Genomic DNA, 26,640 nt, shown 5'->3' with positions numbered 1-26,640 from the left:
TTTCACTACATCCTATCTCTTACAAATACGTATTATAATTTCGATTAAAACAATTAAAAAATATCGATATGACCACGCATGGAATTGTTTCAAAACGAAATTAATTAAAATTAATTAAAAAAACCCACCTCAGAATTACCTTAAACGAGATTTTCACAAGCCCAGCTGTTACTCAATTACATTTGAAACATAAAAGAAATATGTAAGCAAGATTGCAACATGCAAATTCTGTCTGTCCGTCTATCATGTTCATTGAACGCCACTGGTTAGTATAGATCGATTGCGATAGGTGAAGAATTCACATAAACAATGACACAAACTAATCGGGATCGATAACTCAATGTGAACGAAGAAATGCCTTGACATTTTTCTGGCAGAGAATATCTTCCGCGTGTTTTCACTATCAATATACATGTGTAAAAACATTTTGTTAACCATTTTTTATTTTTATAAAAAGAGAAAGAAGAGAAAGTAGCGTTTTGTGTGTTAATTTTATTTTTTCTATCTAAGAGGTTTTTTGTATAAGATCAGGGGACATACGAGCCCCTGTGAGGGAGCTGCCTCGGCAGCTGGCGCAGACGGGGCCGCGGACGAGAGCGAAAGCGTGCCCGTGGTCCCGTCCCGATGCGTTGGAGGAACAGAGGGGTTTAGTGGGTATGCTTCCGCTATGGAAGAGAATCCCACATAACTACCGTGTCCCCCCCGGGGCGCGGAGTATGCATAAAGGATTCCCCTCTGAAAAAAAAAGGGGACATACGAGCATCGAAGTCCATAGTCAACAAAGCCTGAGAAACCGCAGATGCATTGCCAGCTTTTGAATAGAGATACGCTCGCCTCTTGAAGGACCCTAACCCTTTCAAAAAGTCTAGATTATTGAACATTTTAATTGAAAGATTTGAGCAATTATGATTTTTATTTCGTTAGATAAAAACCACAGACTCATCTTAGTAATTTTACTAATAATATAAATATGAAAGTTAGGATCAATGGATGGATGGTTTTTACGTAAATCAAAGACCAGCCAGCCAGTCCAAATCTCTCTTTTTAGCATAGATGCATAACATAGTCTGGAAAACACACATTGGCAACTAAGTTTTTTTTTTCCGCGCAAATGAAGTCGCGGGCGATAGCTACTTTTGAAGGATTACATTTTCGTAATCTTAAGCTATTAATATACATTTTACTATTAATGTAAGCTTATCTGATATTATAAATTTAATAAACGACATAATTTTATGATGAGGGTTTCATTTATTTCGTAGTAACAAGATTTCATATTCCTTCTAACTGCTACCGTTGATAAATCCTTTTTTCTGATAATATTTAATCGTTGAATATCACGTAAATATTATCATTAAAATTAGGCAAATAAAAATACATAGCACATGATGTTTAAATGCATTAATTAAATTAATTTAATATTATCGCAAACTTTTGAACTTTTAAAATTAACTGACCATTAGACATGGTTTGTTGACATTTGGCGTCAGGCAGGCGGCCGGCCAGTAAAAACATTTAATGCCAAAACATTTTAAAGTATGTATTACAGGGTTGCTAAGATGGATGTGTGGTGTGACAAGGAGTAAAAAATTAAAAATGTGTATATTAGAGGGAGTTTGAAAGTAGCGCCAGTGATCGAGAAATTGAGGAGTAAAAGATTAACGTGGTTTGGACATGTTATGTAGAGGGATGATGATGATGATATAAGTAAAAAAGTAATGAGATTGAATGTGGATGGCTACAAGGGTAGGGGAAGACCAAAAAAAGTATGGAAGGACTGTGTGAAAGAGGATATGCGTAAGAAGGGGGTAGACTCTGATATGACGGCTGATAGAGATGTATGGAGAAGTAGTACATACTGTGCCGACCCCGAGGTTGATGATGATGATGATTAGACATGGTTTGTCATAATTTTTTTTTATTGAATAAGCTAGCGCATCACCACGATCCCACCTGATTTTAAGCGGGCCGTTGCAGTTTAACTTAAGACAGCTCTGCCTACAATGCCTTAAATATTATACTATTCGTGCGACGCATCTACTTATTTAGTTACAATTGATTATTAATCGGTATAATCCGTGTTACATCACAGCCCCAGAGATGATATGCATGAGGGATTCGGCGTACATGTCTTGTGTGATGTGATAACTACGTGCGGCTAATGCTTGATGAGCTAGTGATGTGACTCTATATGTCGATAATCATTAAAAACTATTTGGTAGTTATCAAATAAAAACTTTTTAAAACCGTTTAAGTTTTAGGCTATAAGAGGTCAAAAAATAACTTTTAAAAATCATGAATCGCAGTCGGGCGAATAATACTTATACGTTTCCTATATATAGGACTACTAGAATACATTCCATGAGCTCAAAAAGCCCTTATATTTAGACAAAATGTAACTAAGAATAAATAATTAATAATGTAATTATTAAGCACTATTAAATTATATCATAATTTGATACATAAATTTTCAAGAAAACAATTTTTTTAATTCTTTTCTTTATCTTTCTTAAAAGATTAAAATAGAATATCGATACAATAGAATATTGATTATCGATATGTTGTTTATTGTTGTACTACATCATTATTACAGGTGTCGATAAAATATTTTGGTCCGATAATAGCATGTTTCTGTGTATAAAAAGATAGTGACGTAACACACAAGTCAGTATTTGGTCCGTTTAGTACCGCTCTAGACCACAGAGCTCCACTCTAGACATTGTCGCTTGCGCTGCGATCGTGAGTACACGAGTTTTAGTTCGCGTAGAAACGATACGATATTTTACGCGCGTGATATTCAATAATACAATTTAAAAAAAAACCTTGTTCAAAACGGGATTGTTTATTTGTTTATATCTTCAAATTATAATAGAATCGGTGAGTTTAATATTTATTTATTTTAAGACATAACTCAAAATTATTTGTGTAAACAATTACAACAGATTATAAATTGTAATAAATCATTTGGCGGGAATTTATGGGCTATTGTCTGTGGTTAAGATCGTAATTTCTGTTTAGTACCGGTTGAGTTGGGATTGTGACCTTTTCTGTTTACTACACTACACGGATAAACCCGTTCGTATGCAATTATTGTAAATAACATTACGTATAGACAGTATTTCAACGTTGTCTAAATATATTTTCATATTTTACTTTATTATAACAATAGTCCTTACTAATTAAGTAGCGTATTAAAGTTGTGTTCTTTTTTAAGTGTTCCTAATTGCGATAGTCTCATTGAACCAAAAGTATTTTGTTACTTCTTATTAATATTATAAATACGAATGTTTAGATGGATGGATGTTTGTTTGAAGGTATCTCCAGAACGGCTGAACGGATCTCGATGAAATTTACCATGAATGTAGAACATAGTCTGGAGGAACACATAGGCTACTAATTAAGTTTTTTTTTTAAATTTGAAGACGGAGTCGCGTGCGACAGCTAGTTAAATAAATTACTTTTTATTTATATGTCATTTAGTTTTGAATTATAAATCACTACAACGACATTAAAACAATGGCAGCTATTTAACTTTTGTCGTTTTTTTTTTTCATTTCATGTTTACTAATTAACCTTATCGATAAATGTCTTGAATTAATTGTACGTAACATCACAATTTTAAATAACAATTCAGGTACACAGGTATTTCAATGCCGTTATATATTTTTTGTTGCCAAAATGAGGTTTTATATTCGAATTGTATTTTTAAAATTTTATAGTGACTTTATCAGCTGTAATGCGTAAGCAAGTAGGTTTTATATGTGTGTTTAGTTAAAAAATAATGATCGTCTGTATCTTAAATTGAATTTATTTTGACGAATTAGGTATCAATCCATTTCTTTTGCATATTTAGTTGCTTTCGATTTCTATCCGTTCGTATAATTTTTTTGCGTTATCTAAATAGTATTTCGACTTCTTTTTTATTATTGAGGATGTTATAATTATACTAGTAGTATTTTACAGTTGAACCGCTTTCTAATAACATTTCTTTTGTATATATAGATATCGCAAGTTTTTACTTACATCGCATTAAGTTCTCTAGATAAAGTTTTACATATTTCCTTTATCTATTTTATAAAATAGTGTTTATAAGTTATTGGAAGATACATAATCCTAGAAGTTTATGAAATTAAATTATTCAAACTTTCGTGAGACATAATAATCTGATAGTCCGCGAAATAATACCAGTACCACTCATCCTGATCAAGGGCCCCCGATGGGCTCGAAACTAGTCGGTGCCGCCACCGGACGATTATACGTGAGTGTTTAGCCGTTTTTATATCAGTTTTTTTATGAAATTAGTTATATATAAATAGTTCCGGATTATTGGAATTTTCGTGTCTTACGAATATAATCTATCGCAGTGGATTAGTGAGATTATACTGTGAATATTAAAAAAGCTCTTCAATAAGTATATTAAGTTAAAGTTATTGCAATTTAAAAAATAACACCAACATTACATTTTAATTAAGTATAATTAAAAGTAATCAACATAATTAATTAATTAGTTCATATGTCAGTTGTTTACACATGACCACGCAGTATATATCAAATGAGGTTTGATATCTGATACAGTAAATTATTAAACCCCTATTCCACTAATTGTAATTTATATCAGTTGCAGCCAGGCCGATAAAAACGGTACTTGAAAATTATTTTTATGGCTTAGTGTAAAAAGACTTTAATAATATGAAGGTCGAGCCCCTGAGCGCGACTAAATATTGGTATGTTTTTACGTTAATTTTTAACAAGTGAATGTGCGCGCTCGCATGCGACCTTAGAGGCGTAATTCACTAACACTGGTTATAACAAACGTTGATGTATATCCCGAGGTGATTTATATAAATTTTGGAATATTATATAATAAAATTTGAAGCGTCAATAGCCTAATGGTTAAGGGTACTGATTTCCGATCACGAGGTCGGGGGTTCGAATCCTGCCATTCGACTATTGTAAACCATATCCTAGCACAAGCCTAGAGCTTAGTTGGAATGATAAAAAAATATTAGTAAATTTACAAAACTTTTAAAAAGAAAAAAGAAAATATAAAATAGAATAATGAAATGAAAAAATCAGCACGCACTGTTAGAAGATATATTTACAACTAATATTTTAAATAGACAGAAAAAGGTAGAAAAAATATATTAAGTTCCAAATACAAAAATATAAAAATTATGAGTAAAAAAACGTATAAAAAGGTTCCGTATCTGTCGGCAACATGCATGTGTATAATTTTATATTGTTTCTTATTGTCTAGTAAAGTGATTTTTTTAAACTACCAGTCGCCTTCGGCTTCGTTAGAAGAATTAAAAAAAGCCTATAACATGCCCGCGTGTTTCAGTTACTTTAATGTCCAGCACCCGTCAACATCGGTCTAGTCCTTCCGGAGATTACTCGGAACTTTTATAGAATCTTTTGGCGCGAATGGTGCGTTTTCATTACAAAATCAAGTTTTAGAATGATTAGTAAAAAATTTTTAAATCGGTTTTTAGTTTATGAGTTGAATTATTACAAACATACATAAATACAAATCTGTGAAGTGAAGATGATTCTTTAGCTATATTAATTGATTGATAAGTTATCATTCAATTGACGTGTTTATTACTTAAGTGCCAAGGTCTGTGAGTTGTGACAGATGTAAACAAATAATGTATGAAACTAGTGTTTTAAAATAATTTTATGTGACAAGTGAAGTCGGGGCCGTTCTCTAGTATGTTGTTGACGTTTGTACACGGCAGTCGTGGTCCATTTCATTTAATTTAAAACAATAAAGCAATGATCGGGGACGATCCTGACTTACCACGAAGATTTGTCTTACGGATGTCGGCCATTATCTGTGTTACTTGCAATTGTATTTTGCGCTGTTGTATCTGGCAAGATAATATTCAATCTCTTAATGTGGATTTCTGAGACTAAAATTATCGTTTAAAATATGATATCTCTGTTTTGTCAAGGTACAAGTAATAACGATATGATTTATACAGAGATTTAGGTCTCAGAAACCAACGGTTAATGAAATCGTGATAATTCATTCAAAATCTTAAAGAAACTTTAGATCCATTTCAAGACAGCTATAGAAGCTTGGATGCCTATAAAGCTATACCTCAATGTGTGTTGTATTACAAGATTCAAACTTTATGACGGCTCGTGATTATTTGTGATCGTTTATCGCCAAGGGACGTACAGAAAGTAGATTACTTATACGTCTACTTACACGTCCCTGCAGTTTCAAATCCACTATCACTTCCCATATATTCAAGGATGATAAAGGAAACTGGGGGGTTAGACAAAGTGCATCCACTTCATAGCGAGTCCATAGTGAACTACAAAAATGCATAGAACTAACGCGCGACAATCACGTGACTTATCGAAAATTATGGTCAGTTATATACATTTTTGAAGTTTGCTAAGGAAAACCCCGCAGAACTAGAATTGATTTCTTGCACCCACTTATTAATCGAACGCGGAATTACTTCCACTTGACGCGTATCTTCTGTGTTATTGCGGTATAAGTTTGTATATCACTGTAGCTCCTCACACATGCACAGAGTATTACAGCACAGAGCAGTCGTGTAGTTTGCGTTGCTCAGCAAGAACAAGTTACAATTCCGGTTCTAAGAACGCAATTGTCTCAAGCGAGATCAGCTTTACTTAAAAGGAAAAATAATGCCGTTAACTCTACTATATGAAGATTTGTAGCAAATATCATATCACATCTTACTAATATTATAAATGCGAATTTTTGAATGGATGGATGGATGTTGGACGATATCATCAGCTGCATGGATCTTGTTGAAATTTTGCATACATGTAGAACATAGTCTGGAAGAACACATAGGATACTAAGTTTTTTTTTAATTCCACGCAGACGTACTCGTAGTTGCGGGCGAAAGCTACAAATAGCAAATTTAAAATTTCAATTTCTCCTAAAGTATTGAAGCTTTCCGTTGCATTCTTACCAATTAAGTTACCGTATCTATTGAGAATTTAAAGTAGGACATAATCTTATCAGTTAATTGATTATATTGATAACATATACAATAAACTTAAAATTACTTTGTATATATGTCAAATGGTCGTTGTATAACGATACTAGCTGTCGCCCGCGACTCCGTCCGCGCGGAACTAAAAATTACTTTATCAGTAGCCTATGTGTTCTTCCAGACTATGTTCTACATATGTGCCAAATTTTAACGGTATCCGTTAAGCCATTCTGGAGATACCTTCAAACAAACATCCGTCCATCCAAACATTCGCATATATATAAAAGAAAGTCGTGTTAGTTGCACTATTTATAACTCAAGAATGGCTTTACCGATATGCCTGAAAATTGGTGAGGAGGTAGCTTAGAGCCAGGAGAGGGACATCGGATACTATTTATTATTTTTTTTTGAATTATTGCCTTGAAGAGTTGCTTTTTATTTAACTTATCTATATATAAAGTTTTTTTTTATATATCCGCGGACGGAGTCACGGGCGACAGCTAGTTTATAATCAATTAATTAATCAGATTAGTCAGATAGCAAGATTTAATCCGAAGTGGGATCGGAATTATATTCTTTGACTAGACATAGCGAATTTGTAATAATTACGTATGTATATACAGGAATACATTTGCAACATTGTCAAAGAAATATTGATGAGCTGTGTAATGATATTGAATATAAATTATTGCACATAATTAATAGGTTTATATATTTACAGTAAGTCATAATAATACGAAGTAGACGCTTGTAAATTAACGCTTAAATTCGAATGCATAATCTTTTTTTTTATATCTTAAGATGGCAAATGAGTGAGCGGCCACTGGAAATCGCTGTAATAGCAAAGTGACCGTTGCCCATAGACATACGCGTATATGCGTTGCCTACCTTGAATCAACGGAGGGGAGGATGTACAAAAAGAAAATATTTTCCCTTCACATGCATCTCCTCTTCCGGAAAGTTCACTTCCACTTCCCATCATTTCCTTATAAGAAAAAGGGTGGGAAGGGAAAGAGGACTAAATTAGGCCTCCGGGACGCACACTCATTAGACGAAACGCGGAATTTCATCCACTTCACGCCTGTCTTCTGTGTGGTCTTGGTATTTAACCGGGCGAGGCGACCAAAGTCGTGCGAAGATGTTAAAGCGAGCTCTACCACTCTAATCTGACCAGGAATATAAAATTGCGGCAAAATATAAAACCGAAAGTGATGTAAAGAAGGTCATATATGCGGGCTCATGTTATATCTTACTAACAATATAAATGCGAATGATTGTATGTATGAATATATGTTAGATATCTTCAGTACGGCTTCACGGATGTCGCTGAAATTTGACATAGATATAGAACATAGTCTGGAAGAACATATAGTCTACTATAGTTTTTTCTGTATTTGTGATTTACCTATTTATCGTTCAATTAACCTTTAACATCGAAGTGAACGGTATCAGATCTAACATCGGTCCATTGACCCAGTGTTGCAAGGCTCACGTGATGATGTTATGTTTCATAATATAACCTTTAGAAATTCATTGAACAAATATTAAAAGTAGAAGCAAGATTACGACAACTGTAAGTTTGGAATGTAATGGCTCTTGTATGCTGTCTCTTTTTTTTCAAAGACACTGAAAGAGACGACAATACATGTCAAAAGACGCTGTCAAAACCCGTAGTAAGATAAGTCAAATGAAACGAAATTAAAAAGGTAAAACTGTCTGTTACTTTTATTCATTCAAACAATATAATAAACTCAGAGTTCATTGAACTGGAGGAATAATAAAGCTTGGATAGACGTTAGTTGTCTCAGGTGCAAATATAAGACAATTGCATTTCCAATTAATTTATAAACAATTTTTAATAATAATTAGATGCGAATTACTACGCTTAAGGTCGAAGAAAACTGTCGCGCAAACTTGGTGATACCACAGATAAAAAAATACTATACTATACGCAAAAGATTATTACTAAATCTGTTGCGTATTTTTAGGTTATAAAGTCTTTTTATCGTGGGTTTTTAGCTGACTTCATAAAGAAACGAGCCCCCCGCTCGTGATGCTCCGATTTTTTAATTTTATTTTAAAAATTAAAACCCTCATTTAAAACATATTGTTATCTCTGTTTTTTCAAAGGTGAAAGACAAGGATGACGATAAGTTAGTCAGTCATTGTACTCATTTTAAATTAAAATAAAATATGTAGTTGAATTATTTTGAGAAAAACAAAAAAAACCTGATTATATTTTGTGTAATTGGTTTGAATTCCTTTCAATTTTAATGTAAAGTTTATTGACTTTGGCTGAATAATTTAGAACTTTATCATTGTTATAAAAAAAAACAAAATGAGCCAAACAAATAACAGATGATATAAAGCTAATATTATGTCAGGTGCGAAAATACAATTGCAATTCCAAAAGAACTGCTTTCACATGGCCTTCTTTGTCTTTATTTAGTGCTGTATATTTTTAATAAACAAAGTCACCCATTTGTCCTGGCGATGACCTTGGATTGCGACTTTTCGAGCCTCCAATTAAACTTGTATGCGGTCTTTTTTAATCAGTGTATCGCTCTCTCAGGTAGAATTTGTCCTGTTTTTAAACGGTTACGTAGTTACCACGTTTGGAAATATCTCTTGTACTCTTGGGCCTTTAGTAACGTGATTTTAAAACTAAATACATGACAAATATGTCCTAATACACATATACTAAAATATGTTACGTTTAGTTTATACTTCTAAAAAACCCGTACGAAAAATATTGCTATCTCTAGTTTTTGAAGGATATGAGAGAGATGGCAATTTGTTTTTTTACAGTGTAACGAAAACCCAGATTTTATGGTTATCATTTTTATGTTATTTAGCGTATATTAGTGAGCTACAAAATGCTATGCCTTTTAGCACATGTCCGTGAAAGATCTGCGAAATGTAAACACGACATTGAAAACATTTGAAACGGTATGTTTCTGTTGAATACTTTCTATTCATTATTGAAGTTTTAGGTCTTAAAACCTGTGTTTAGTGTTTGCTTGAACAGAATCTTACTATGTTATTACATATTACATGAATAAGTGTTTGTTTGAAGGTATATCCAAAACGACTAAACAGATCATGCCAAAATTTGGTATAGACGTAGAACATAGTCTAGAAGAACCCATAGACTACTAAGTTTTTTAATTCCGCGCGGATGGAGTCGCAGGCGACAGCTAGTAATGAAATAAAATGAAATGAAATGCGGTGTAAAGAAATGAAATGATATGAAATTAAATGAAATATTTAATTAGTTATGAAAAATGTTAGAGCTATTTCCGCTAATAATTTAACTAATAGAATATAACATTATAAGTTCCTTAATTAGTAGCTTGTGTTAAATGCACGGGGGATTTCCGCCATCTTTCCTCAAGCATGACACCGTGACAAACAAGTCACGTTGATTTTAATAGGAAATCGTATTCAAAAATTTCTCACATAAGTATGTCTTGTACAGATTTTAAAATTCATCATTTTGTAATCTCACTAGGCATATTATAAACTTAAGCCTATGTGTTTGTCCAGAGTGTGTTCTACATCTATGCCAAATTTCATCAAGATCCGTGCAGCCGTTCTGGAGATACATTCAAACAAACATCCTTCCATCCATCAATCTAAATACTCGCATTTAAAATATTAGTAAGATTGGCTATCGAATATGCTTGATTTACCTAATATCCTAGAGCTTCGGAGGTCAGCTTTAAGTACTTAACTTGAAATCTACAGATCCTGGATTCGAATCTCGTCTTGCACCATTGTGTTTTTCGATTTACATATGTACATTTACCCGACGTTCTTACGTTAAAAAAAAACATCGTGATGCAGCACATATCTGTAAAGAGATTTAAAGATATGTGTGAAGTCAACTCGCACTCTGCCAGCTTGGTTGACTATGGTCTAATCACCACTATCTTAGGGTAGGCTCCGAGCACCTCAGTGGAGACGTATAGTTGATGATGAATATCCTGTTTAGTGTAACAGCGCCACATAGTAACAACGTCGAATCGTCCATCGGAAATCAGTAATGCAAATATTTGAACAAATAATGTCTCCCTCAGTTTACTGCTTAACTTTGATAGCGTCCGTTAAATTGTTTTGTAAATTTCAATCCACGTAAGTTTATCATTATGTTTGATTATGATGATCGTTGTACATTTTGTTATCAGATTTCTATTTGAATACAAATAGATAAGAATTGTGTTATTCAAAGATTATTGCTTCCAACTTAATATAGAATATCGTACAGTAAAAAGATATAACATTAAAATTTTATTTTATTTTACAGTGGTAGAGCCCGCTTTAACATATTCGCACGAATTGGTCCGGCTCGCCCGGTGATATACCACGACCACACAGAAGACAGGCGTCAAGTGGAAGCAATTCCGCGTTTCGTCTGATGTGCGTCCCGGAGGCCTAATTTAGTGCTCTTTCCCTTCCCGCCCTTTTTCTTATAAGGAAAGGAGGGTTAGTGCAAGTGGACTTTCCGGATGAGAGGATACATGGAAAGGGATAATATTTTCTTTCGGTGCATCCTCTCCTCCGTCGACTAAAGGTAGGCAACGCATATGCAATTGCGTATGTCTATGAGCAACAGTCGCTTCGCTATTTCAGCGATTTCAAGTGGCCGCTCGCTCCTTTGCCACCTTATGATATATAAAAAAATACTATGACAAGCTTTCTGTCTAATTTTAACGACTTTTATCGGGTAGGGAATTAATATCCTCAATTGTAACTTTTTGGGCTACTTATCAGTAACACGTGTACACAATATTTTAACAACATTTTTCGGCAGTAAACTTATGCTTAGAAGTGTCAAAACAGAATCTTATAGGAAATTCTCGTGTCACCATTTTAGATACCATACTCTTCCGAAACGGCTTGACCGATTTTTATGAAATGTTATATGCATATTCAATAGCTCTGAGAATCGGTTACTATCTATTTATAATACCGCGCGGACAGTGTCGCGGGCGACAGCTAGTAATATTATATTTATTATTTTGCGCGTCAATACTTACATTACAATAATGCCTCCGCTCACACGACCATTACAAAATTGAAGCTCAATTGTCTATCATTAAGGGTTGTCACCACTTTGATTTTAACACGAATATTTCGATTTTGCACGGTACAGTCGAGGGCGTTAGTTCCCTTCCCACTTCGGTTAAAGTCATTTGACGTTTACAATGCAATAAGGTCTAAAACCTTTTATAATACATACATATACATAGCAACATAAGAACTAAATTATAGCTCTTATGGTAATATTTGATCCTAAGTTGGATACAAATTTAATTCTTTTACATATTCGGTCTACGCTACGTTGAATCAAAGTTGACAACCCTAGCCTCACATAGACAAAGCCCCGGACAAAGAACAATCGAGCATTTTTGATTTATATACTCGTGGGGCCACACTAGCAGAATAATTGTTTTTGTGCTCGTGTGGCCACACTTTTTTCATATTCCAAGCAATTGATATTTACTTACCTTTTTCGGGAATTTATGAGGATAATATGAAAAGAGTTCGTAAATTTAGTAATTTTTATTAATATTATAAATGCGAATAGATGGATGGATGGTTGTTAAAAGATGTCCAGAACAGCTGCGTGAATCTTACTAAAATTTGACATAGATGTAAAACATAGTCTAAACAAACACATAGTCTACTAAATAAGTTTTATTTTAATTCCGTGCGGATGGCGCCGCGGGTGACAGCTAGTATATGATATTTTAAAATTAAACGACTGGCAATTAATAAAACCAGCGAGCAAGAAGTTGTGTAATATTTCAACGAAAAGAAATTCGATTTGTAGCAATAAATACGAAATTTAACATTGACCCAATAAATTAAACTGGAAAGTTGGTACCGTTCGTACTAACAAATATACAGTAAGGGCACTTGGCGGTGTTCTACTTATAGAAAACTTGTCCTTGCAACGAGACAAACTCCGCTCCTAACAAATTAATCAACTAGGCAGCAGTGAGTTGCACAAACTACGGGATAATAATGATAAAATAATTAATCGTGTACAACTGACCGACCTTTTTCCGTACAGACATATTTGAAAGCGTTCTCTTGGTTTTAGTTTCCCCGTCGTCGTCTCAAAGTCGCTGTAAAAGTAGAATACCGACAAATCACCTGATAGTACATTTTAATTTATTAATAAACATGAAATGCTTTTTGTCGTTTTATTGCAAATATTTGTAACATTATGACGAGTTCTGTTGTTAAAACTTGCTCATATTACTTATTACTATTTTTCAACGATAGTACTTGCCAACAGCTTTTTCAGCAAAAATTGGGCTCTGAAACTGACTATTTTTGTTATGTCAGGGCCTAAAAAAGTTTCATAAGTACTGTTAGGAAGAAAATCCGAAAATGTTGCAGTGTATTGACCCAACACTAGCCTTACTAAAATGTCGACGTTTGTGTCCCCTCACTAATCATTCTGACATTGAACTTTGTAACGAAAGCAAGTCATTCGCGTCAAAGGATTCAAAGTAATAATGTCTAGAACTAAAGTGTAATTTATCGCTCAGCGTCTGAAATCGCTCGTTATCTGACCCCACACTTTGTCCGGATGTGAGCAATTGTGCTGTTTCTCGCAAACACAACTGACAACGTGATTTAGATGCACTTAGTACTTTGTGTGCATTTGTATGTATGTCGTGATAATCTGTTACACGAACTCTTTCAGCGGAAATTAGACCTGACATTACCTACGTTATTTTTAAACGAAATTATAGCGGATTTTAATAAATATTTATTTATCATAGTCTTCTTTGAAAAAGAACGAATACGTTATTCAAAATCCACTTTCATAATCAGCCCTTAATCAGTTTTAAATTTAAGTATTTATAAATAAATACGGGTACGGAAAATTTGTTAATTGAATTTAAAATAATATAATTTATTGTTTTATCGATTTCCTTCCTTCGTTAACATGTTACACAATTACCAAAACTTATTAAAAACGGCTACACTCACAAATTGTTAGTAAAGTGTCGGCCCCGATTAGTTTCAGTGCCGTCGGGATATTAGTCGGCTCCAAAACCAAATTAGGTAAAACATACGTGAGTATAGCCGTTTTCAATGACTTTATAATAATATAAAAAGTTTAAACAATTGAAATAAGTTCCTGAATATTAGTTAACACACTGTTAAAAACTATCGCGAAATATAACACGGCAGTAACATTTCTTTACATTTATGTATAAAATAATCGTATACTCAGGGAATCGAGCGAGGCATAGCTCCAATAATATTTATGTTTCGAAACTATTCGATACCGTTTCACCGATAAGAATTGGAGCTTACAAAAGGAATGTTATACATATTCGACTTACACTGATAAAAACAGATTTCAAATTATTAATAAAACCAAACATCAGAAACAAAACTGCAAGTTGTTTAGAACTGTAGCTGCCGCGACTCCATTCGCGTGGAAGTAAAAAAAGCTTAATAAATAGTATATGTCCTATGTATGCCTACGTGGAACGGCGGTGGCTCAAAGGTCAAGCACTTGACTTGCAATCTGCAGGTCCTGGGTTCGAATCCCGCCATGTACTAATGTGTTTTTCGATTTCCGATTTACATATGTACATTTATCCGACGTTCTTACAGTGAAGGAAAACATCGTGATGCAACCTGCACATGTCTGAGAAGAAATTCAAAGATATATGTGAAGTTAACCAACCAATCACCCTTAACTTAGGGTAGGTTTCGAGCCCCTCGGTGGGGACGTATAGTGACCTGATGATGATGAAGTTGCCTATGCGATCTTCCAAACTATGTTCTAAATTAATGCCAAATTTCAGATAGATCCGATGAAAATAGGGACAGCCTGGAAGAACTTATAGGCAACTAATTAAGTTTTTTTAGAGTTCCATACCTCGAAAAGAAAAAAACGGAACCCTTATAGGATCACTTTGTTGTCCGTCTGTTTGTCTGTCAAGTTTATTTTGCACGGACGAAGTAGTAGGCGACAGCGACAATTTTATATAGAGGTAAAATCTGATTGTTAACATTGAATAGGCTTCGAAACCACTGAACCGATTTGATAAATTATTTCACTGTTGGGAACGTATACCCGGGCTATAAGCTAGTCTTGATAATATTACTTGACTTCAATATTGAAAGTTTGATTCGTTCGTATCGGCCTGTCTTAAAATTCGGAACAAAAACATTGAACCACTTGTCTGTGGAATACTGAAGAATAGTCAAAACATTATCATAGCTCTTAAAATAGACTAAGCTTTTTTAAAAAAAGAAACACCACGTGTTCCATATTTGAATAAAGTGGTTTAAATGCGTGTTTTGTAATAACACCATTCAATCGAATGAATAGCAATAAACATCTTTTCGTGATTGACCATGTAGGTCGCTTATGTTAGGGACTAATCTTAATATCTTCATTCTTACTAATATTATAAATGCAGTGGTAGCATTTAACAGTGGTAGAGCCCGCTTTAACATCTTAGCACGAATTGCCCCGGCTCGCCCGGTGATATACCACGACCACACAGAAGACAGGCGTCAAGTGGAAGCAATTCGGCGTTTCGTCTGATGAGTGTGCGTCCCGGAGGCCTTATTTAATCCCCTTTCCCTTCCCACCCTTTTTGTTATAGGGAAGGGATGGAAAGTGAAAGTGGACTTTCCGGATCAGAGGATGCATGGCAAGGGAAAATATTTTCTTTCTGTGCATCCTCCCCTCCGTCGATTAAAGGTGGGCAACACATATGTAATTGCGTATGTCTATGAGCAACGGTCGCTTCGCTATTTCAGGTGGCCGCTCGCTCCTTTGCCAAAGTTTGGATGGATCTCGATGTAATTTGGCATAGATGTAGAGCATAGTCTGGAAGAACACATAGGCTACTAGTTAAGTTTTTTCACACCGAGCGGACGGAGTGGCCGGCGGCAGCTAGTGTTACATATTTGTTTTAAAAGTAATAAACACGAGGATGCTTAGGTTTTATAAAACATTAAGACAGGAAAATCATACTTGAAGGATAAGAACATTATTAAATGATTTTATAATTATTTTACTATTTACCTTAATGTATTTATAATTATAATATATGACGTCTTTATATCATCATCAGCTCACTATACGTCCCCACTGAGGAGCTCGGAGCCTACCACACACACTACACACGTTAATATATAATTCTGAATTCTTTTTATATACGTTAATATACAACGTATATAAAAAGAATTCATGGTGGAATTTTAAAAGGGACTATTATCTTACTTCTCTGTGTTAATAGTTTATTCAAGACAACTTACCAATATTATAATAATAAATGTATATGTATGGATGTTTGTTATTATTTAACTTAGGGAGCATACCCATACTACGTGACCTATTTTTTAATTTGTATTATGAAAAAGAACAAATAACGACTACGTCACAAAATACTGAGGGGGCCGGCACCCCGCTCCTGTGACTGACCGTAGTATTTTAAAGATTCCGCTACCCCTCCCCCCCTAAACGGGTCACGTAGAATGGGTACGTTCCCTTATATAGAACGTCTAAACGGATCTCGCTATTTACATAGTCTGGAATAACACAGGCAACTAATTGATTTTTTAATTAAGACGGAGTCGCGGGCAAAACCTATTAAAGAAATACTTAAATAAGTGTTATGTTTATGATAAAATTTCTTTACCTTTTTAACTCAAAAATATTCTAACTAGCATTTAGTTATATTTCGTGACTAACGAACGTTTTTGTTAGCAAATAGAATAATAAAATTTAATATTGAACTCATCTTGATAAAGTGAACGTCTATGTACAAGGCTATCCAGTTCGCTTGCAAACATACCATCTAATAACTACAGCTAAAGTACCACTATTGTTTTCATATACTCAATAACAGTTTTAATTACATAATGTGTAGAATTCGAATCACTAGGTCACAGTCGTCTAAAGCAGTGTTTTTTTAACTTCTTTCAAGACAACGAGGTCAAGAGTAAGGACACCACAACATTCAAAATTCAAACACGACCCCCTGACTACACTGTTGAAAATAATAATTCTACTGAACCCATTAGTTACCTTTTTATTTACTGATTTGTGGCCTGATTCATGGCAAAAACAAAAGTCGTCTATATATTTTTTTAAATTAGGACCCCCTAAAATATATCAGTGACCCCTCACGACCCAAAGGTTGAAAACCACTGGTCTAAAAGTAAACATGCGTTTTATGATGTTATGTCTGCGTATGCATAATGGACAACATATGAGCCTTTATTGTCATTGGATGAATCGCAGAACGATTACGTAAATCAAATCTTTAACTAGAAAATGAGGTAAGGAGGTCTCGCGATGCTTGTCATAATTTGTTAAATATAATTTTAAAAAAATTATAACCTATAATGTATTTTATGAAGATATTTTTTTTCTTTTCTCTATTGGCTTTCACACGAAGTGTATTTAGCCAATGTAGATAATTAATATGGGATATTTCTGACAGATGGCGTTAAATTGAAATCTAATTGTAAACATTGTTGTAAAAATTTATTAAAATAGAATTATAACGACAGATAATAATACATCTAGATATTAATTGAAATTACTCTGATTAAACCCAATTTTGAAAGAGTAATATTTTTAAGTAAAGTTAACCACAAAACCATAGACATTGTGGCATAAAGATTGAGGACTGTCTACGCTTCCCTTGATTATTCCTTACATCGACCATAGACTGTGTCTTTTGATAGATATTTTATTGTCTATAAATGACATGCGATGGCGCGATACTAAAATTCGCATTTTAAATTGTCTATACCATTATTTAAATAGTCGGATCGTATTGTCCTTTAAGTTAAATAAAACAGAGAATAAATTGACTGGTTACCAATAGATAAAGTACAATTTTTTATTACGTATTGTTATGTTAGCTTAAGAGTTAAAGTCTTGTGAATTTTTATGATTTTAAATATTTATTCGATTTTTTCTATAGTATTAGATACATTAAATAAAGATCTTTATAAATCAATAATTTATTCATACTCTAAGTTGTGTAATTTATAACATTCTTTTTTTAGTCGGCTAAAAATAGCCCTCATCACCGTAACGTGACCAACGAAGAATTTATCAAGCTAAAAAAACTAGCATATTTCTCATTGAATAGTCCTGTCACGAATCAAAATCCTGTCATCAAGATTAGCCTTCTTTATTTACCTTATTATCAATAAAAATAATATTTATTCATCTGCAACTAAACAGCAATCAAAGAGAAATCGGAACAGATAAAAAATAGATGTCTTGTCACTTGAAGCGTTAATATTGCGACAAGGAAAATGCAACAACGACCATAAACAAATCTGTCAACTGACGGCATTAGGCAACGCAACAAGTGAATAATCATAATTTTGTTTTGTGAAGGTCGTACAATGGCTTTGTTGTATGGTAGAAAGTTAAGGATTAAGCGATTATAAATATAATTTACATATTGTTGTCATTATTTTAATTTAATGTTTATAAGTTTTGTAGCTGTCACCCGCGACTTCGTCCGCACGAGATTAATAAAAAAAACCTTAATTAGCCTATGTGTTCTTTCAAACTATGTTCTAAATCTAAAACAAAATTTCAGCGAGATCCATTTAGTCATTCTGTAGGTTCCCTACAAACAAACATCCATCCATCTAAACATTTGCATTTATAATATTAGTGAGATTGAAACAAAGTTGTGATTCTCAATTCGACCTGTTTTCAATAATAACTTCTAATTATTTAGTCGTTTTGCGTAAAAGTAAATGACGACGCATCACCGGGCTTAAGTAAAACAAAAGAAAATAGTAAATAGTTCTATGATAATAAGTACCTTTTTTCTACATTCGTTAAAATAAAATAATTGTAACCGTTTAATGATGAAAAAAAAAATAAACGCATAAGCTTTTAACTTGTACCAAACTCCAAACACCTACTTATGTATTCACAGATTTTTCTGTTATGGTCGTATACAACGTTATACACGGATAATATGGCTCATTGTAAATTTATGACACATTTACTTTGTTACATAATACTCGTACATAAGAATCTAATAAATATTTAACAATATCACGCCCATAATGTTAGTTTCCATTGCCGAAAATTATATAGAAGAAAATGATATGTTATTTTATATGTGTTTTGACAGTGAAAATCCACGGCTAGAGATGCCATGTTTCAAATATATTGAATGGAATTTAGTATTTCATTAAATCAATCGTACATCAATCTTATCTTCCTTGTTTCTAATATAAATGCGACTGTTTGGATGTATGGATGTAGTAATAGGCTATAATTTTTTTGTTTAATTTCGTAGACAGAGTCGTGGGCGGCTGCTAGTAAATAAAAAGTAGAAAGATAAGAGACTCTTGGTTTATATTTACTAATTTAATAATTAACAATTATTAATATACAAATTATTATTAAATTAATGATTCAATTTAGTAAAATATATTGGGTACTAGAATATGGTATATTACAATTACGTCTGTTGAGTACAATGAGTAAGTGGAGCGCAATACAAAGGTAACGCGTTACTGATAAGGAAATCGAAAGTGATTGTTTATGGGTCGTTAGTATTTCACGTAACAAGAACACATGTTATATATCGTAATATGTTTTTTTTATAGACTACCTGTAGCCCGCGTAACCGTCCGCACGAGATTAAAAAAACTTAATAAGCTTATGTGTTCCCCCATATTCTACCTCTATGCAAAATTAGAGCGAAATCGATTACCTTCTTTACCTTATATATTCAAACAAACATCCATACATCTAAACATTCGCATTTATAATATTAATAAGATATAATTACTGCATTTTATTCTTTATCAATAATAATTTAACCATTTCTTTATTATATTGCCAATGATATGATTTGTTCAACACATTTTTTTAGGCCGAAAAAGAAAGAGGTTATCAATATGTGTGTATTTATAGGGTTCCGTACATCATAGGAAAAAATCGGAACCCTTATAGGATCACTTTGTTGTCCGTCCGTCTGTCTGTCAAGACCATTTTTCGCAAAAACGCGTGAAGGTATCAAGCTGGTATTTATTTTACGTAATACAATTTGTCCATTTCCTTTTTTGCTACAATGCATAAAATATTAAAAGGTCGAAATTCAGACTTATATTCATTTCATCATCATCAGCTCATTATACATCGCCACCGAGGGGCGCGGAGCCTACCTTAAATTAGTTGTGAAATTTTTACTTAGTTTAATTAGTGAATCTTGTCTTTACATTGACATTGTTATCCATATTTCCGGCTGAAGGATGTCTGACAATTTGGCATTGTGGTACAACATAAATTATTGGAAATATCTTTAACTGTTCGGTAGTTATTGGAATATACGGAAGTACCAGTATGGTGTAGTTGCACAGTCAGATGACTAACTGACGCAAGAGGTAGCCCTGCGCGCGCAGAGAAAGCCACTCTTGCACAACTGTCACATCTCATCTATAAAACCAATAAACACCTTATTGTGCTTTGGCTAAGGTGTATAATCCAATGTCGCATATGAAATTTTTGTACGAAATAATAGATGTTGGAATTTAAAGTCTAGAGTTGAAGGAATAAGGTTCAATATTGTGTGAATGAATTGTGATGTAATAGACAAGTAGGCTGACATAAACATGTTTCTTTGTTCATATTCTGTGATGTGTTCTTTAGTTTTTGACATCAATTTGTATATTTCGGTCCGTGTATGGGCGACATTATCTTCTGAGAGGTCAACACAGCGTTTAGCGACCTTGTTGCTATCATATAAACCCAAGACGTTACTGCATACGGTATTTTACGATTTGAAATTTTTGAGGTTTTAACACGTTCAGTGCTACCTGACCCTGCGATATCATTCTAGTACGTGCAAGTTAGAGTGATCTCGCATGGTGTGCACTAAATGTGTTTAAAAAAGTACATAACTATATAACCAATAGACTTGCAACTTGAGGGAAAACCCTAAAAGCAAGAAAGTATGCGTAATGTCATAGACAAAATTTGTATTTAATTTGTAAGTGTACTTTATGCCTGATATGGCGTTGTTAAATTTTACATCATACAAATGTTTTCGATTACGTTACGAATACATTCTCGCAAATTTTCATGCTAGGCCCTATAATCCTATTGTGACCCTACCATGATTATTTAATACAATCGCCATCAACAAATTTTTTATAAATATTAGTGCTAGGTCTTTGAACATTTTTATATGTATATTTCGTTATAATTTATTTTCTCTTTTTTGTTGCAGCTAAAATGAACGCAATGGAGATGAAGATGTCAGAAGTGAGCATGCACCATCATGACCATGACCATGACCACGACCACGGTGACGGATGCATGTCGTCACACGCCATGACGGTGAGTCAAGGCCAACCTTTCTACATCGGCCTAAATAGGCCATTCGGATAACTAGTACCTCAGTCTACAGCGGGTAAAGGGTTAAACCCTTTGACTTTTAAGGTAGCATCTGCCTCCAAATTTAGTTAACTATATTAAAATTTATCCCTTTAAACTTTTTAATTGCTAAGAGATGTCTTGATGACTTCTTGATTAACTTAGGGACCTTCAAGAAAAGAGCATACAATTGCCTTGAAGGCAACTCATCTGTGGATCCTCTGGTGTTGCGCATTTTGGGTGACGGATCAATCATTCTGCTCGATTGCCTTCATCCTATAAAAAAAACTTAAAGGTGTTAGTTCGCAATTTATGTGACACCAGTTGACCACTTAAAAAAAATCGTCTTTTATTTGAACCTTAGCATTTGAAGGCAACTCTAACTCTTCCATATTTTAAGACTATGAGATAGAAAGATCATTTAACAAAATTTATAAATAATAGAAACACTATCTTGTTTTCCGTATTTTTCTTATCTGTGGCCATGGGAACGGTAACTGCGGTGCACCGCGCTCCTATCGTCACCTTATCAATAACGAGTGCTTGTTCTTCAATATTTTATGTAGAAATAAACAATATTTCGTAATTACAATACTTAATCGAGAAGAATAATCAATATTTTACACTTTTACATAGCCAATTGCGCAGTCATCGTATGTATTTTTAGACATTATTAGTTGTAATCCTTTGGCGCGAATGGCGCGCTTTCGTTACGAGGTGAAATGTCATAATGATTAGTGAGAGGACATAAACGTTGACATTTTAGTAAGGCTAGTGTTGTGCCAGTACACCGGCACAGTGTCGGATTTTCTTCCTAATAGTATTTACCCACGACAAACGTTAACTTCCTAACAGTGGACAATAACCCAATTAAAACATAATAATAACACTAATAGACTGAAAATAAATATGCTTCACGTAACCTATAACGTATTTCTCCAAAGTACTCATCGAAAGATTCTTTTTTTAAATTAGAACGGGATATGGTAGGGCTGCTTTTAGTATTTTCGGCGTCCTGTCCGAAATTATTACGGCGCCAGACGCTTTATCATTTTGGTGTCGGAGAAAATCTTCCAAAGATTGTGTGGCTTACGGGCGCGGTGCCCCTAGGGCCCAACGCTCTGGGCGGTCGCCCCACCTAGCCCTAACGCCCCTACTGAGATTTATACTGGAATTCTGCTTTAAAGAATAAATACAAATATTAAAAAATCATTGACCATAACAATTCTCTACGGGGTTAATGAATTCAATGACCAAATCTAAACAAAATAGAAATGTATTCCTAATGGTATCATCATCAGCTCACTATACGTCCCCACCGAGGGGCTCAGAGCCTACCCTAAGTTACGGGTGACTAGGCCATAGTCAACCACGCTGGCCAAGTGCGGGTTGGTTGACTTCACACATATCTTTGAATTTCTTCTCAGATATGTGCAGGTTGCATCACGATGTTTTCCTTCACCGTAAGAATGTCGGATAAATGTACATATGTAAATCAGAAATCGATACACACATGGTACATGGTGGGATTCGAACCCAGGACCTGCATATTGCAAGTCAAGTGCTTGAACCCTGAGCCACCGACTCCTAATTGTAGTACTATGATAATTTATAGATTTTTTTGTTTGTAGTAGGTACTGTATTTCGTGTTTACGCATCGTACATAATTCAAAGAAAGCAGATTTGTACGCTTTCGACGTATGACAGCTGACAATTTCCCGCCAATGCAGTTAGCCGGACGCGATAGTGATGTGCCAAAACAATACAGACGCGGGAAACGGTCGCGCGCCGCAGCGAATGCAAACAAACCGACATTGTAACACTGACACACAGACGCGAATACTTGGAATTCATGCGCTAAAACAATTCGTAACACTAAATTTGACTGGCAAAAATTTGGTTAATATAATACTTGATTTAGGTATTATAAATTAGACTTAAGAGAAGTAACAATGTTAGGTGAAAAGGTAGGCTAGCTCGACGAAAAAGACTCACAACTATTATAATTGAGTGGTGGGCCTAGTACGACTGTAAAATTGGCATCGGCAATTATGTCAAAATTCGAGTATATTAGTGTACTTTGCACCCGATAGGGGGCGCTGCACAAATCTTAATACTTTTTTTCGGTTACGATACGATGGCGAATGTCACAAATATTCGTGTTAAGCCCACTGTTAAAGCGACTTATCCGTTTCGAAAGTTACATAACAATAGTTAAAGCTAGCTCTTCTGTTAGTCAAAAAATATTGACGTATTTTAAACTAATTAGAATCCCTCAATTCCAGTTCCACGTTGGCGTATGTCAGGAGATCCTTTTCAATGGCTGGAAGACGACGACAGGGTTGGAACTCTTCGGGTCCGCAGTGGCCATCTTCCTCGCCGGGGTCCTGTACGAAGGCCTCAAGTACTACAGAGAGGCCCTACACACTAGAGCAACTACAGCAACTGGGGACTCACAAGTTAATATTACTAAAAATGAATGCGGCAACCAAGGGTCTTGTGGTGGTACTGCGGTTGTCAAGTGAGTATAAACAAAGATATTTAATATAATATATGTGTAGACAGGACAACTAGAACCATAATTCTAAGGTAATACTCGGTAACAATTCTAGTAAACGAAAGTGGTATTAACATTTGTGTTAATGGCATGATACTTTTGTAGTTCTTTTGCTTGACCTTATAAATTAATAAAGGATTCTTGAGTAAAGTAAAAATTTAATGTCATAGGAAAATATACAAAAGTTTGAATATAAAAAATTGGTTTTAATGTCACTATCATTGGAGATTACTTATCTAATATTACAGATACACGTCGCTCATATCTACGATGATTTCCTTAACTATAATGTTTTATTAACTTCGCATCGATATAAAATGTTAAACTCCTTGTACTAGTTTGTTATCTGTTATAAATCATGTAGTGATTAAAATGTCTTTGATGTAAACAAGTAAATAGATATAAATATTAGCTAATCGCCCAGATAATTTTGGTAAAGTAATCCTTTAAATATAACCTGAATTTTAATTGAATCAATTATAGTTTATAATGATTTTTTAATAGCGTCTAAATCGTTAATCGTCAAGATTGAAAAATTTATTTTTTGTAGTTGTGCTTTCCGTCACTAGATGTCGCCCAAACTTTACATACATCTCCTTCAAAAAGAGCGACATCTGTTGACAGAAATGGAACTTCAAATAAAAATTCCTTCTTATATTTACAGATACTCAATGCTGTCGAGTGGTCACATAATACAGACATTGCTCCACATCGTTCAATCTACTGCATCCTACGTCCTGATGTTAGTGTTCATGACATACAATGTTTGGCTTTGTCTCGCGCTAGTACTGGGCTTGGCTGTTGGATACTTCTTCTTCGGCTGGAGGAAGGCGACCGTCGTAGACGTTACAGAACATTGTCAATGATTTGATTGTAAGGACTGGATTAATCTATAGGGAAATTACATATTTTTAACTAATTTTTAATTAAAATCAAGAAAATATTTTTGTAAAAGGCCAACAACGCATCTTTAGTTCCTCTGGTGTCGCGGACGTTCTTGGACGTCGTTGTTTACTGCGTTGCTTGTTTACCTCCTCTCTTATAAAAAAAACTGTTGCGGCAGTACGAATTGAAGTTGAATATAAACCTCTGTTTAGTTTGATCCAGTCCTATTCCAAAATAATAACAGTATTTTGAAATTAATTTACGTTATAAATTGACCAACTTATCTGTGCGTGGCGCCACTGTTGACAATACTGATTATTTTATCGACAGTGGCGCCACACAATTTGTGGACGTTATAGCATAATGTTGCCAGTTGTTCGAATTTTCACTGCATTCCAGATAAATTGGTCAAAATACTAAGTTATGACTTACAGTTGTTTGAAATAATGCATTGTATAAGCCATATATAGTACATATATATTGATTATAAACTTGCCAGTTAACGAATGTTTTATTAAATTAACGGAAACTTAGAAAATCAAATGTAAACGTACAAAAGAAAAGACATGAAAACTTTTTGACTATATTTAAGTGATAGCAATCGCAATGTGTAAGTTTGTTTTTTTAAGTAAAAATCATATCACGACAAAAGAAAGTAATCTACTTTATGTTTTATTTTTATTATAAATTCTACTTTTGTGAAATACTTTGTTCGGTATTATTAAATAATACGCTGCTTAGTATTTACTATACTTCGCAAATTAAGCATAACTTTCGCGTCTTAAAACTGCACTCATCTTCCCCTACTTGGACAGTCAGTTACTACGATTGGTTCCTGTAAAAAACACCTATTCAAAAAATAGTTATCTCTATTTTTACAAGAAGAAAAAGAGGGATAGCAATATGTACACCTGTTTCGGCAGCGTAATCCCACGTTGACAAACGACAAAAATTAGATAGACCATTAAAGCGACATTATGAATCTTTTTATTCTGTAAACCATAAGTGCCAAAATATCAAGGCCATGACACTGTCTTCCGTTTTATAATTTTTTTATTCTCTATAAGAGAAAGACATGATAATGTTTAATGATATTTAAGGTACACTTTTATAAAAGTGTGACAATTAAAAATTATACTATGTTACTACTTATAATTATATAAAATATTTTTATTATCCTACTACAAGGTTTTAAGCGTGATATACTTTACATAACGAAATATATAATTTTGATTGAAATATATTAAGTAAAAAGAACCAATTTTAAAGTATTTAAATGTAATTAGGTATTTAATAAAAAACAAGTTATGAGAAAAAATACGTATTGGTAATATTTTATTTTTAATCTGTTGAAATAAAAGTGCGTAAATTATTGAATTCCTACCGTTACAAAAATAAAGGTTAATACTGCTTTTTAAAATATCATTGTAATTTTCTTTAAAAATGTTCATTGATATTGTTTGTTTGTTTTTTTTTTGTGATATTAAGAATGGTGGATTTATAGTTTTACATTGTAATATGCAAATTTATTTTGTATTAGTGATACTGTACATAAATAAACTTGACATTCCTTTTTAATCTAAGAAATTTGTTTCATTTCGAGGCATCCTACTAATATTATAATATAAATGTGAATTTTTAGATGGATTGATGCATCAATGGATGTTTGTTAGAAGGTATCTCCGGAAAGGGTCAACGGATCTTGTTGAAATATTGCACAGATGTAAAAAATAGTCTGGAAGAACCCACAGACTACTTATTAACAACGCCTATATTATTAACAGCCCAAATTT

General features: G+C 33.8%; 1 protein-coding gene across 1 annotated transcript; it reads left to right on the top strand.

Moving 5' to 3' along the window:
* Positions 1-2,676: 2,676 nt before the first annotated feature.
* LOC106120313 (high affinity copper uptake protein 1) lies at positions 2,677-25,350 on the top strand. The gene is made up of 4 exons (XM_013315626.1): positions 2,677-2,877; positions 21,260-21,369; positions 23,691-23,926; positions 24,627-25,350. The coding sequence occupies exons 2-4, from the start codon at positions 21,265-21,267 to the stop codon at positions 24,826-24,828; spliced, it is 543 nt and encodes a 180-aa protein (XP_013171080.1). The 5' UTR covers positions 2,677-2,877; positions 21,260-21,264; the 3' UTR covers positions 24,829-25,350.
* The last annotated feature ends 1,290 nt before the right edge of the window (positions 25,351-26,640 follow it).

This window comes from Papilio xuthus, unplaced genomic scaffold (genome assembly GCF_000836235.2).
Source record: "Papilio xuthus unplaced genomic scaffold, Pxut_1.1 DF826961.1, whole genome shotgun sequence".
Lineage (NCBI taxonomy): Eukaryota > Metazoa > Arthropoda > Insecta > Lepidoptera > Papilionidae > Papilio > Papilio xuthus.
Note: the sequence above shows the minus strand (reverse complement) of the source record. Positions and strands in the feature narration are given on the sequence as shown.

Coding starts and splice junctions, on each gene's coding strand:
- LOC106120313 (XM_013315626.1), top strand. CDS start 21,265: ATGAACGCAATGGAGATGAAGATGTCAGAAGTGAGCATGCACCATCAT. Junction 21,370..23,690: donor TGTCGTCACACGCCATGACG/GTGAGTCAAGGC, acceptor CCTCAATTCCAG/TTCCACGTTGGCGTATGTCA. Junction 23,927..24,626: donor GGTGGTACTGCGGTTGTCAA/GTGAGTATAAAC, acceptor TTATATTTACAG/ATACTCAATGCTGTCGAGTG.